We start from the raw sequence: 14,691 nt of genomic DNA, 5'->3' as shown, positions 1-14,691 counted from the left end.
TTTTTCTTTTACGTTAATGTATCATGGTATTCGATAGGTTGTACTACACAAAATGTATTTCAGGTGTGTCTGAATGACCTAAACACTGTACGTGAAAGTGTTCAATTTATGTGCTGTACCGAAAATCGCGAAAATACAACAATATACCCAAAATGCCACAAGTTTGATCTTTTTCCAAATTTCAATTTCTTGTGCCCGTAGAAAATACAATGTTAAATTCTGTCAAAACCAAACAACGCCTAAGAAATAAGTGTTTTTCCTAAAACTTTTAACATTTTGTATTTTTTGAAAATTGACAACTCACGGCCGCGCTGATCCGACCTCTCAGTGACGCCATTTACTGTTCTCATAGATGACGTCATTTGAGCCCATCCACTGAGCATTATCTAAACGTATTGAAAATTCGTACGTCAGACCCAACACAGACCTAGGGTTTCTATTGTTAATAGGACATCGAAAAAAGTTGAATTACGTCATGAAAGACGTATTTGTCTCTAAATACCACAAATACACAACAATTTTGTTTATGTACTTGATAATTTGTACTAATATTGTAAGTTTTCTTTTGTAAATTTATGCACAGAAATAATTGAACATTCATTTGACCCTATCATCAAATATATATATGTGCAGGTAATACACTTGTACAGTATTAGGATCCCCATCACCTGCTTGTTCGTACGACGTGTGCCACGGGCTGGGAACAATGGAGAAAAGTCAACAAACATGTGAGTTGTCACAGCTGCCAAGCTAGGGAATATTACCTCTAAGTCAATAACATAACCAGCGTTTACCTTAGAACACATCTATGCACATATTTCATATTACACGGAACAATAGTAGACTCATGCCAATCGAGGAATGGCAAATATTTGTCTTTATTCCGTTCTAAATTACCGCGACGTGGAAATATGAAAAGCCCGTTTGCATTAACCCGTCGCTAAAGCAAATCTGTTCCATATATTGATACTGTGTATTATATGACCGTATGTCTAACAATCGCACAAAAAACCCGATATAACACTCCTAAACTACAAGTTATTAATGGGTCAAGTAAAAATTCTCCCTGTCATCTCTCTATAAAATCATCTTGACAAGTTGGCTGATTGGTTGATTGATTGAGAGATACAATACGTTGTGTTGTGAATTGTTATGTGTACAATTTATATGCATTGGTCTAGTAGGTATAGCCAAATATTGAAATGATCAAAGTTGTTACAAAACTTAGCTATGTACAGAATGTTGACAGACAGGCATCATTGTTATACTATGATAAAAGCTCATCTGTGCAAACAGTCAGTCTAAGTTTATGGATTTAACTTTGTATTGTACCGAAATTTTCAATTAGCTCACCAAAGCTTTTACCAGGTATCCACCATGGCTTTGTCAGTGTTTTCATTTTGTTGTTGAATTCTTATCATTTCAAACCATTCATAATATACAGTGAATTATTACGCATGTCGATTTTTTCTTTTTTTAACGCTTGTTTTTCTTTTAGTTTTGCCCACCCTATACAAATACATGAGTTTCAATAATATCATTAAATCAAAACAGTAATATAATAAAATACAGTAACCGCCATCTTCCGAGTCAAAGTTCAAAGATTTGTATTTTGAATTTTATAGATGACAATTGTCAAACAGACAGAATATTAAACTTGACATCCCAGAATTGCAAATTTATGAGGATCCATTTTTATAATTTGCCCACATAATATTATAAAGGAAGTAAAATGTTACCATGGCAACAAGATTATTCATTTAATCTATATCAATAGTAGCTCCGTACATACACGTTGATTTAAACCCCGGTCTAATTTCTAATCGACATTAACAGCCTTAGTTCTTGTCTCCTAGCAACTGGACATGTTACATTTGATTAATCGACATAACATACTAGGATGAAATATGTGTAGGTCGGTTCATATCAAAGACTGGATATACGTGTATGATCGTGTGTGTGTGTGTGTGGGGGGGGGGTCAGTGTACGAATGTGTGTGTGTGGGGAGGGGGGTCAGTGTACGAACGTGTGTGTGTGTGTGGTCAGTGTACGAATGTGTGTGTGAGTGTGTGTGTGTGTGTGTGTGTGTGTGTAGGGGGGGGGTGTCAATGTGCATACGAATATGAGTGTGTGTGTGTTGGCACAGACAACTAAGAAGTATGTGGTATCGGTCAGTTCTATGATATTTTCAATGCATGGAGGGAATTTGTCAATAAAGTTGATAGTTCTGCTTGGGTTTGTGATTTATTATTCGCCATAGATCACTTCTATACCATATTTATTATAATTTAAATTAAACTGGATTAAGCTTAGCTTATCATTAACGGGTTCCTACAGGAAATGGTAAATTGACATTGCGGACAAATGTATTAGGGTTAATTTTAGAAGAAAATGCGTCACTAAGAAAGAAGGGGTGGAATTGTAATGTTACTATGTGATGATGATGATGACCCTGCTACCTTTGTATGTATTTTTAGCCATTTTAATTATAACAGAGTTTAAACAGGAATAAATGTTCCTTAAAAGATGATGATGATGATGATGATGATGATGATAGTGGTGGTGATGACGATGATGATGATGATGATTTATCTGATGATGTTTGATGTTTGTTTTATAGTTTGTTGTTTAGTAGAATTATTGTGTGTGTATTTTTTGGTTTGTGTAGTTTCAAAGACAGACTTTGTTTTCATTTTTATGCTTTGTGAAGCGCCTCTAGCTTTTTCTATCTTGTCGCTATACAAATTTTTACTTTATCTTATCTTAACACCGATCATGATAACTCTCATCTAAGTGAAGATACCACTATCGACTATTTAAGGCTTTGTTTTTAGTAAGCATATTGGATACTACGGTCTGGATGCCAACATGGTCTCTAACTAAACCACAAATGGTAACGATACCGTATAGGAACAAGACTACCCATTGGACAACTCCCTAATATTCAATATTATGAGTATTCCCCAGGAAATGACACCATCTGCCAATAAAATCAGACGAGAGTTAAGTTCATCGTCCTTTTCGGTGGTTACCTTTGTACCTTACCTTCTGTGTCAATATCACTGACGTCACTGCTGCCGGAGACAGAACTTATACTGAGAAGTTCGGCGTTGCCTTTGACGAAGTGGTTGTACATTTTAATTCTTTTCGACCACGTCAAACCTGGATGGCGGACTGTGTTCTTGAGACGCCGTCTGGCATTTGCAAACCAATTCGATACCTAAATAAAATAATTGCAATATTTACAGAAATTTATAATCAAGTTTTTCAAAAAGGGAGATATAAAATACTGTCATTAAAATGATTCAGTATGCTTCTAAATTGTTAGTTTCTAACGAGAGTGGCTTGCAGCTGATAACTTGAAAAGAAGTACTGCATTCAAATCTGTTATTGAGGAACAGGGAACAAGGTCTCTTGGCCGGCAGGCTTTTACGACGATGCGAAAGCTTAGTTTTATAGTCGTTAATTTACAGTTGTGCCCAAATGAATCCCGCCAAAACAGTTCGCTTCTCACTAAATTTTTGGCACATTCTAAGCATTATACTAAGTAAGAAGTAACAAATACTTGTTATATATCGACCCATATTAAATATGGAGTTTTTAATTGAACACAATGGGAGAATCTATAGAATTTTTAATTGTGTTGGCGTTTTATCAGTCTCTTAAAATTGTTTCAATTCTTTCGTTAAAAAAAATACGTATGATCAGAGTCACAGTGCGTTCGACGTTCGTATGTAGAAACAGTGATATAACTTAAGTTTAAGGTCAGGGACAGTTTACCCGCCAATTTTATCAGCCTGTCAATCAAAAGATTTAATCAATAAATAAATCAATAAATCAAATAAGTTACTCATTAAATCACCTGTCAATATCGTGGAGTCATTTTAGTAATCTAGTTGGTGACATGACGGGGTGCTTGTGTCAGTTACTGCTAGATAATTGAATGGATATATCGGTCACATCTCTATAATGGTTTGCTTGGTGTTTTAGACCATGCTAATAAATCAATATATATATGCTATTCACTGTCACCTTAATGCCATGGGCTTTATTTATGTGTCTCCAAATAATGCCACGGAAGCAATTTAAATGGTTTTCGTAAACTCCTGAGAGGAATAATAGACGTACACAATCGTTGTGTGAATATCTCTCTATCGTAATAAAGACAGAATTAACTCATTTTGTATGACTAAATACTAAATGCATCATGTCGCGTTATCTAATGAAATAGTTTATCCTCGCAACTCTTTTGAAAAGACGATATTGAACTTGGGCGTAGGACCAAACCTCGAGGCTCGGCGAGTACGACTAGGAATGTGCATGTGACAGGATACGTCGCTATTACGTACTACACGCATTCAAAGTGACAGAAATTGACCTTAAAATAACCCATCAAAATTGATTTGTATAATAAGGCAAACCTGTTACTATCGACCAGTCTCTGAATTGACGCTTACTATCGACCACTATTGACAAGTAGTCTTCATATGCAGTGGCAACTACTGGTTCGTTTCTTTACAAATTGCATGTTTTGATCAATTGCTATTTTGACTTCTAACAATGTCTGTACAAAGGTTATGAATTTCCATTGACAGTTAGTCGACGTGTACATGTGTTACAAACCAAGCCCACACATCGTTAAATATTATTAAAATGTGTATACTGACAAATTTAGACTTTATGATGAATGTTTATTATAATCTCAAATGCCGCTTACATTCACAATGTATGTATTGGGTGTTCATAGTGACAATGATATCAAAAGTAATATATCGTTTCAATGGAAAATAATGAATACTCATCGTTTTATCATCTACTTAATGACTGAAATGTTGAAAGGGCCTGGCCTGACCCCCACCACACCCCACCCCACCCAACACACACACACATACATACATACATACACACATACATACATACATACATACATACATACATACATACATACATACATACATACATACATACACACACACTTTATTCACACTCCTCACCTGTACCAACGTCATTTGTGATCCGAGTGCGAGTAATATTTTCTCAGTCTTTGTTGGGTATGGATTATCTTTGTGCTTGTATAGCCATGCTTTGAGTGGTTTTGCCATGTCTTGAAGTGTCTGCCTCTTATGTCGCACTCTATCCTGCACATGTGGCCTTCTACAAAAGTCAACAAAACAAATATCTTGAGTTGGCAATTCAAGAAAGAAACATAGTTGGCAGGTTTTTCTATTTAACAACAAGTACTTTACAAGACCGCTTACAAGGAAAGGGGTTGATCAACACTTTGAGGAGGACACGTGAAAAGAGTTACTAGACGTGTTTCTTTAGAGTACAAACCTGGTGACAGGTAGAATGACATCTGAAACACGCAACACCTGTGATTCACCTGTCTTACAGTTTGAACTACGTGCTAAATTGGGTGAAATTTGGAGATTTTAATGCACGGTAACACTCGTGAACACGATATGAATGACAAAATGTTGTATTAATTGCAATTGCAATAGTATTTTAAAATTCGGTGGGTAGTTATACAATTGATATTCGTCCTATCTTGAACACACAGTACAAGATGCGAGTGTAATTAGCATTCGTTTGTGGTAATTATTAGTAGTTGCGTTATGTATGTAAATTTGATGATCGTGACGTCATCAACGCTGATCATTTATTGGCCTCGGCTTGCACACTATATGCCCAGGGATATGATGAAAATATTTCCACCAAATGTCAGATTAATCTGCCTAATAGGTTCCGAGCTACAGATTTTGTACCATAATGACACATTTTTTAGACTGGATCATTGGATCATCATGTCATGAACAATTCTCAACTATACATCCCTAAGAATATCCTAACCAAAATTGAGAAGACTTGCATCACAGTTTTTGACCCAAATCACACATCTGTTGTGTGATCAATTTGATTTAGGCAAATTCCTAACAAGACATTCAAAGTAACATCCCCACCACGGTTTTTGAACTTACTAGTAAGTTGACCACATACACACATAGGCAGACAGGCAGACAGACAGACAGACAGGCAGACAGACAGACAGACAGACAGACAGACAGACAGACAGACAGACTTCACCATGCCTATAGCACAACTGAGGAAGTCGCATTTTCGTGAATAATCAGAATATATATATTATTGACAAATTTTAAAATACACAAAATACTCAAACGTGTAGATGTTAGAAACCATTTCCTTATCTTAAAAGCTTTTAAATAAACACGAAACTCAAAAAGGTTGTAAGTTATTCAACCTTTGTTCTGAGTCAATGTTTTTATTCACATTCAGTATTGACAATTCTACAGTCAACTTCGGAGTAGTTAATTGACATTGGGTTATTACACGCATAATATTGGTCGAGTCGTCCAAACGAAACGTGTCAAGTAGAGTCCGTCAGCACGTGTCCATTAACAACACGATCGGTCCCCTACTTGTAAAAGTGAACCAATCCAACAAGGTAAAAGTCATGACCATTGTGTGGTATACATTTACATCTATTTATACGGTATAAACCGCTAGGTCAAGTACTATGGTAAACACATAACCTTTTAGAACTAACCCTGCTCCCAATTAACCTCCCTAACTACTTTCTTTCTTTCTTTCTTTCTTTCTTTTACTTTTTTTGGAGCGAGAGTGAGAAAGAGAGAGAGATAGAGGTGGGGTCAGAGAGACGGAGATAGAGGCAAAGAGAGGTCTAAACTCTGTTGATTTCGTAAGCCAAGTATGCTTGGTCCAGTAGTGTATAATACAGTAGGGTCAGATAGTCAGAGAAGTCTCCATTTATTCGACACAATGGGTCTCTATATTTCGTTAAGACTAAGATTAGGTTCGCTGCCAAAGATATGATAGTTTCTGACCCAATTGCTACAAAATGGACTTAACTTGGCTATCTCACTATCTGTATTTGTCACGTGACTACTAAGTAGCGATATGCATTTATATACTGTTCTATATTTCATGAAGCTATAACAGTGGCAGCAGTGGTGACTTCAATCACTTCAGGCGAACTACAATCTTTGAATAACAAACTACAACGTAAGCTGTGGATGATTGTTGATTCAACCACATACTAATTATATCCAAATGAGGAGTAACTAATACAAGAGATGAACTCACAAACCCACCACCACAATGTTCAATTATACAGCAATAACAAAGTACTCAGTCGTTACTGGGGTCACGCGATAAGAGGAGAATTTCGTTGAAGAAGGTCTGTTCATTTAGTGATTCGTAGATAACCCCTGTTTGAAACCTTTCTGCCCCGGAAATTTGTTCAGGCGAGTGAATGAGGAGAACATTGTAAAGAATGTATGCATATGTGATATATGATGACATATTATGTTTGTTTACCCTCCATTTCTTGATATTCGATTGGGGGGGGGGGTGATTTAAACATTTGATATCAATTAGTTTATGTTAACGTTTTGATATGGGCTTACTCATTGAGGAAAAAGTATGAACAACTTTACGAAAATTCACACTTTGACCAAATCCTTTGTAGAGCTTGAGTTGGTACTTTTAGATAAATATTCTCAAATCAAACCATTTACAAATTACAATGACTATTCTATTTGTGCCATTCTAAACTAATATACATAATAATAATGACACGTGACAAAAATGTTGGCCCACTACATTTGATGGTAACAAAATTACATATAATATTTTTAAAAACACAGTGTATGTAAAATGTCTAAGCTGGAGTAAACAGTGCTCAATACATATGTACATGATATATGTACTGAGGTACAAATAACACAATATCAAGCATGGTACTAAGGAGTCGTTACAGATACACAGTGTTTCACGCTGTTCAATTTGGAATTTGGAACTTCACTCCTTAGTATCTTGTTTGATATGAAATTGTGTTATATATATAGTGTATATATATATATATATATATATATATATATATATATATATATATATATATATATATATATAGTATATAGTGTATGCTTCTGCAGATAAAGTTAATCTCCTATCAATCATTGGTTGACTATTTTATGATACATACATACATACATACATACATACACACACACACACATACATACACACACACACACACACATACATACATACATACATACATACATACATACATACATACATACATACATACATACATACATACATACATACACACACACACACACATACATACATACATACATACATACATACATACATACATACATACATACATACATACATGTAATCCCGGATAAAAATTTTCAAGGTATTCAAAGGCAAGACATTATACATATCACACACCAACACATATGTATAATGTGGGTGTCAACCTACAAGTTGCACGTTTCCATCATGGACCAATCTCCCTGTTAATCTGTTTATCTATATCTCATCTCCATGTTATTTTGTACAGACAGCAAACTTACCATCACAATCACACATGTTGCCGTTATTCTATTGGAAGCTTTGTTTAAAAAATTTACATTTTACAATCAATTCTATTTATAGTTTGCCAAATCTAACTTGGAAGCTTCAGATAAAAACTGTAATTTCCGAGCTGGTTTATAGGCCTAAACTTTTGAATAGTATAATCGTTGCAAATACGTCACAGAACACCTGTCCAGTGCAAGCAGACCTGACCATGTTTGCATATTTCGGCCCGTCTCTGTCTTTATTCGGCTCTGTTTTCCCTTCTTCTTGTTCAAATGTTGATGACTAGTTGCTTTCAATACTTTCCAAAAAAACAAACAATGTCTATTTGAAGAAAATGGCATCTGTTGTCCAGGTGTCATGTCTAAATGTACACTTGATGACGTCACAGCCAAACCACAGGTCCTTTGCTGGAATTTTAATAACACCGATTGTAGCGTCTGGTAGTGGAGGTCAATGACCCCGGATTAAGTGGGGGAGTTATCGTTGATCAAATTCTTTCATATCTAATCAGGACATACAAAACACTTACAGGTCGGTCAGGGACAATAGGATGGTTTCTTGTTTGATAAATGACATATTAGGAATGTAGTAACGATGTTTCAAAGTCTACATCTCATAAGCCAGGTCGCCATTTTGGACACTTAATGAAAATATTTGAACCATCGGTCGATCTTGTCATTCAAACTATGATAGCGGTAATGTATTGAAACGTCTATACACCCATAGAGAACACTGCTACGTTGTCTACTTAGCACAAGTACATTAAAAACTTCTTCCTATGCCAAAATCAACGTGAAACACGAGTGTCTTTGACATGTTGTAACTGTGGGAGTTACAACCTACTTCATGCAAAGGATTATTGCGTACTTCGAAAGTCACGTGACAAGAATCCCAAACGTAAACCATGACATGTGGTGTTCATCTTTCTTATAAACATGTACACATTTATCAAATCTACGACTTGTTTTGTTTTCCTTGTTGGTGTCGTCAGGACGAAATGGGAAAATCGTCCAGTGCACACATCGTAGATACGGAACGATAACGATGACAACGAGTATATATTTGGTGTCTGTGCAACAGGTCATAGGTCACAGGTGCAAACATTTGATATATAGGTTAAGTGCTCCTACAAGGACAGTTCATTTTTTTGTCGTTTTCGTATCATAAATTTCTGCTGAACTATGACGTGTGGCTAAATATATCACAGGTGCAATAAAAGTTGGGTAAAATCAATTGAAAATACAGACTAAACCTTAGCAACCGATGTTGTAAAGCTATCTTTAACGAGTTTTTATCCCCAAGGTATATTATCACAATCGACATTAAACGACGTCTCTCTCAGTGCTAGTATCACTAAACGGAAGTTATTTTTTCCAGTCGTTTTTTTTTGATATTTGTGTAATTGCGGCGCTATGTTCGCTGTGTTGTTAATCTTGTACCGTTTACGTGGATACCACGGTGACAAATCACCACCATAGCTATCAGGCTATACTACTACTGTGTTATATACTAACATATGTTCAGATATGGGATAACAACAAGTAATAATGCATTTTATTCATTAGCATTTTTCAATATGTAATAGATTTTCTTTTTTTTCCCTTGTCTTTTTTCTTTTTATATTTAATATAAATTTTCTGCATACTCTAGTTTTTATTTTTATTTTACTTCTTTCATCTGAGCTTTGTAACTTTCGGTAATTCCTCTGGGAATTACTATGTGTTTGAATAAATGTTTTTGTCTACCGTTTTACAGCAAACACACCGTTTTACAGCAAATACTACGTTTTACAGTAAACACACCGTTTTACAGCAAACATCGTTTTACGGCAAATACTACGTTTTCACCTTCTGATTAATGTTTCGTCATACTATGAAACTTAAAAAATGAAAATCTTTATCGGGTTGTCATTCAAAATGTAATCTAAAAACGTTACTTTTCCACATGTAATCTGACTATATTCACCACATTACTAATAAGAATTGAGAATTCCACAAAAACGACAAAGACACTTGTTTTCGGTACACTTAAATTTGCTATGATATACACACAGTATTGTCGTGAATCAATAACAAATGACAACGTAGACACATCAATCTTTGTACCAGGTGAGGATATTATAATTTATCAAATTACCACATATCGAAATTAAATGTGATATCGAGAAGGTAACTACCACCACTAGACAATGTCCGTGCTGGAGTCGACAATTTGTAGTGTTGATAGTATTGTTTAGTTTACTGTGATAGCCGACATCTTTTAGATAAAGAAAACACTTCAATTTCACGGTCAACAATTTTCCATAAAGTAAATATACAAAGATAAACAACCGGTTGACGAATAAAATCTGTTCCAGACCTATTAAACCATGGAATTAATCTAATGTTCATGATTGCTTGGGAAATGACGTCATGGGAATAGAATACAAAACAAAAGATCTCGAGTCACGTACACGTTACAACTTACCGTTTGTAACCTTGATCAGATCACGTGACCATTTGCTCCGAAGAGATCTCCCCGACGACAGGTATAGGTATTAAGATTGTAACAATTGAAATTGTAAGTGCAGCGGTTCATCTCAAACACTTAATACGCTATAACGTGTGGGGTTTATACTAGTTCTCCATTTGACATATGTTTTTCGATTTTCATCCCATGCTCGTGTTTCCTGTGCTAGTATGTTTCTGGTGTTTTGTGGCCCAGACACTTATCTTGAGTAACTACAAGTCATTTGCCCAGTGGCTAGCATTCTCGCAAAACAGAGTAATATTTTTCCACTGACGCAACGAAAACCTAACCCTATATAAACTCTAGCCAGCGTTGCCAGAAACTCGAGGCTAGAGGTTTACGACAACGAGTGGCTAGGTGTGTTTCACTTCTTGGCGAATTACTCGATGGACGTAGAATCTACTACCTCTATGATTACACAAATGGAAGATAGGATAGCGTGAGACAAAGTTACAGTGTTCTACAGTCTGTATAATGTCAAACTCCCCATCGCTATTCTTATCATGACCCACTTCGAGTAAGGTTATCACATAGCGTCTAATACGATATCAGACGATATAAAACTGACTACACTAATAGCAACTAACATCGTGGTAGTCAACCAAACCTAGCGATGTCTTGATGACGCTACTGTCGTCTCTATGGCATCAATAATTTCCTTGCAACGTCATTGAAAGTCGAAAATATATGTTTTGTCGCATGCATAGTTTGTCTTTCATGTTACTGAACTTAACGACACCAAACAGAACCGACAATATTGGCGAGAATTTGATGGTTGACTCTTCGCAAACACCGCATAGTCATATCATGTTAGACAACAATACGGGTTTGGTTTCAACATGTAGATCGACCATTTTCGGCCCTGGATGATGTATATTTGTTTGGCTAATATTCTGATCCCCATTGTAATATTTATTGTGCACGTCGTTTTTACAGCATATAAAACACAACCCCTTCCCCATTTTTCAGCGTTTGGATCCCCTAATTCTCCAACCATTAATTTCGGCCTTCTAAAGAGTTCATTTGATAGGATTTACATTTCATCTGTGGGTGTTACCGTAGCAAACATGTGTACTGAAGCATACATAATGTTAAACAGTTTTACATATAATGGACAGCGCTCTTTCTCAATGCAAACACGTTCATGCCACTGGAAAAAATACCACGCATCAAGCCGATCGGCTGGGAAACGTTACAACGTGCCCTGGCGACCAATCTATTTCATTAGAACTGTGAAACATACACACACCCGATCTGACGTGACGTCCGTGTGAAACGTACATAGTACATTATTCACTGAGTTGTCAGAACAATATAACACAGCGGTATACTATCACAGTAACTAACAATTAGTTGACATTTTTCTCTACTTGCATCCCGTTAGCGATGGTTCTTAAAAATGTACCGCGGTAAGAAAAGACGGAGAACAATAGTTGAAAAGAGTACTTTTGTTTAATTCCGAGCGCACTTGGGCAGAATTATGTGAATGTTCGAACAAAGAATACAAAAATACCACCGTTATGTTCAACGAAGTATCGTTTTAGGCAGTCACAATAGGAAATGTGTAAATAAAGGACGTATGTATGTAACGACGTTGTAATATATATCACCAGAGAGCCTACCTTGGGTCGCATAGCCGACGGGGTGAGCTTTTTAAAAAGTTCACACTGAGCGCGTTTACAAAACATGTCTGAGAAGTTTTGAAGCAGTTACATTAAAGACGAGACAGAGAACTGAAAGCTGACGTAATTATCATGTTGAATGTAATTTATTTGATGTTGTCATGATTGAAGAAAACTGACCTTCTTCAAACAAACAGGTCGAGTGCTCAAAACTGGGATTACGTCCCCAAAGTGGAGCTTTGCTGTGAACATTCACTGATTTGAAAAGATGGAATTTCATGTTTGAATTAAAGGTTGATCTGCATTCACTTAGCGGCTATGTCTCAATTAACATTGCGCCAAAACACGGCTGATACAAAGAAGAGAGATGGACGGTATAAACATAAAACAATACACAATGTTTTAAATAAGCTATTACGCAAGAGTCGGCGTGATTGGGATAGGGCTTTTCAAATTACGCAAGTGGTCTTCTTTTTTTACACAAGAATAGTAAATAGGTGTCTGGGTTTTTTGTGGACAAGTACGGTTTGATTGTTCGATGTTTTTTATCACGTTGATGTTGTAATACAGATTTGAACTGGTTTCGTAGTTCAAGGCTGAACCATACGTACATCAAGTTAAAGTTTTGACTCGAGAATTTAACATTGTCATTATAAAGTCACCTGTCGCTTGAAACCTACCTGCTCGGTCTGTTACGGAGACTCCTACTCGATCGACGTTCACGACTTTCTGTGGTCTCCTCGCCGGTTTCATCGACGGAGTCAAGCTCCAGCTCACTACAGGGTGGCGAGGTCACCTCGCCGGTCTCGTCGACGGAGTCAAGCTCCAGCTCACTACAGGGTGGCGAGGTCATTTCCTCCATTCCTTCCGAACTCAGCATGTTTTAGCTTTTTTGAGTCTGATCACCAAATGTTACTTCATTCGATCTGCACTGTAACGAAAAGGAAGAAAGTGAAGACACAAACTAGATGGTTGTCAGTCGACAATATCGTTGACTCTGTTTTTTAAGAGATGAAACACGTTCCGCGGAACAGTAGCGTTGTACACAATGACTTGGTGTTGACTGCCAACCCGACCTGACCACCTATGTGCATAAACTGTGTTTACAAAGCTGATTCCCTACACAAATAGATTTCTATTTGATAAGGTGATGAAAACTTGCCAAGTGTACAGCTCCCAGGTCAAGTCAAGTACATTGGACTCGAAGGTCAGTACGTGGAAATAAAGAACCTGCGAAACACATGTACAATGTCAGTGGCAATATACACTCTGTCCGTTCAGTGCGGCTAGCAGACGCCGCCACACACAATCTAAACTGCAGTATCGAGCCTCCCAGCTAAGAACTAACCGTGAACAAATGAAATACGTAAACAACTTATCATCCAATGGTGATAAGAAATAATGCGCATGCGCCTAACATATACATATATTTTTAGGATGGTGTGTCAATCATTCATAAGTTACGTTGTCATGACAATGTAAGGATATCACGTCAGATGAATATGCACTCTGACTGAAGTTCAAGTCTCTATATTTGCTTTTGAAGACGAAAATGTGTTGTGGCCTTATTAAATAGAGTTCTATATTGGACAATGATGGAAGAGAAATGGTTTAAATTTTACCAACTCTATCACTCGCTGCTCACTGAAGTTCAATATTCAACATTTATATTGATTGCTACACCATCACCAAACTCAATGTAAATAGATAGAAGCGGACTATGAAGGCTCTATTTTATCGAACCTAGATGAGAACACATGTTTACACACGAGGAGGCGTTGACACAATTATTTATTTGCTTTCTTCTACTATCTCGTTCTCAAAGTGTGGGATATATTCTGTTTTCTTTCACAAAACACCGTGTCCATAAGTGTTACCGTACAAGCTTTCGACGCGCTTTTACAAGTCAATAAACTATGATGACAACAAAAAGCTAGCGCGATTTGCTCGTAAAAGGTGATATGTTGTCGGGTATTTGTAAAGCAAATTGATATCTACAGCAGTAAATGTTCGCTGTATTCTGGGTATTTTATGAACCTGATCGAACATTCAATCGAGTTTTATCTTTACAACCTGTCTCCGCCCTCTAAAACAAAGTCTACCGATTCGAGTACGGTTCACGACACCACTTTATCATTCCGTAATA

General features: G+C 36.6%; 1 protein-coding gene across 10 annotated transcripts in view; it reads right to left on the bottom strand.

Moving 5' to 3' along the window:
- LOC144450451 (homeobox protein Mohawk-like) overlaps positions 1-14,691 on the bottom strand; it is a 93,231-nt gene that overhangs the window by 12,412 nt on the left and 66,128 nt on the right. For all 10 annotated transcript variants that reach the window (XM_078141060.1, XM_078141055.1, XM_078141056.1 and 7 more), the window contains 3 exons: positions 13,226-13,476; positions 4,995-5,154; positions 3,046-3,220 (listed from right to left, as the gene is read on the bottom strand). In XM_078141060.1, coding sequence (XP_077997186.1) covers positions 3,046-3,220; positions 4,995-5,154; positions 13,226-13,425 — 535 coding nt within the window. In that variant the 5' untranslated portion in view covers positions 13,426-13,476. The remainder of the gene's footprint in view (positions 1-3,045; positions 3,221-4,994; positions 5,155-13,225; positions 13,477-14,691) is intronic.

The sequence above is a fragment of the Glandiceps talaboti genome, chromosome 20 (assembly GCF_964340395.1).
Source record: "Glandiceps talaboti chromosome 20, keGlaTala1.1, whole genome shotgun sequence".
In the NCBI taxonomy this organism is placed as follows: Eukaryota; Metazoa; Hemichordata; class Enteropneusta; family Spengelidae; genus Glandiceps; species Glandiceps talaboti.
This window is presented reverse-complemented; position numbering and strand designations above follow the sequence as displayed.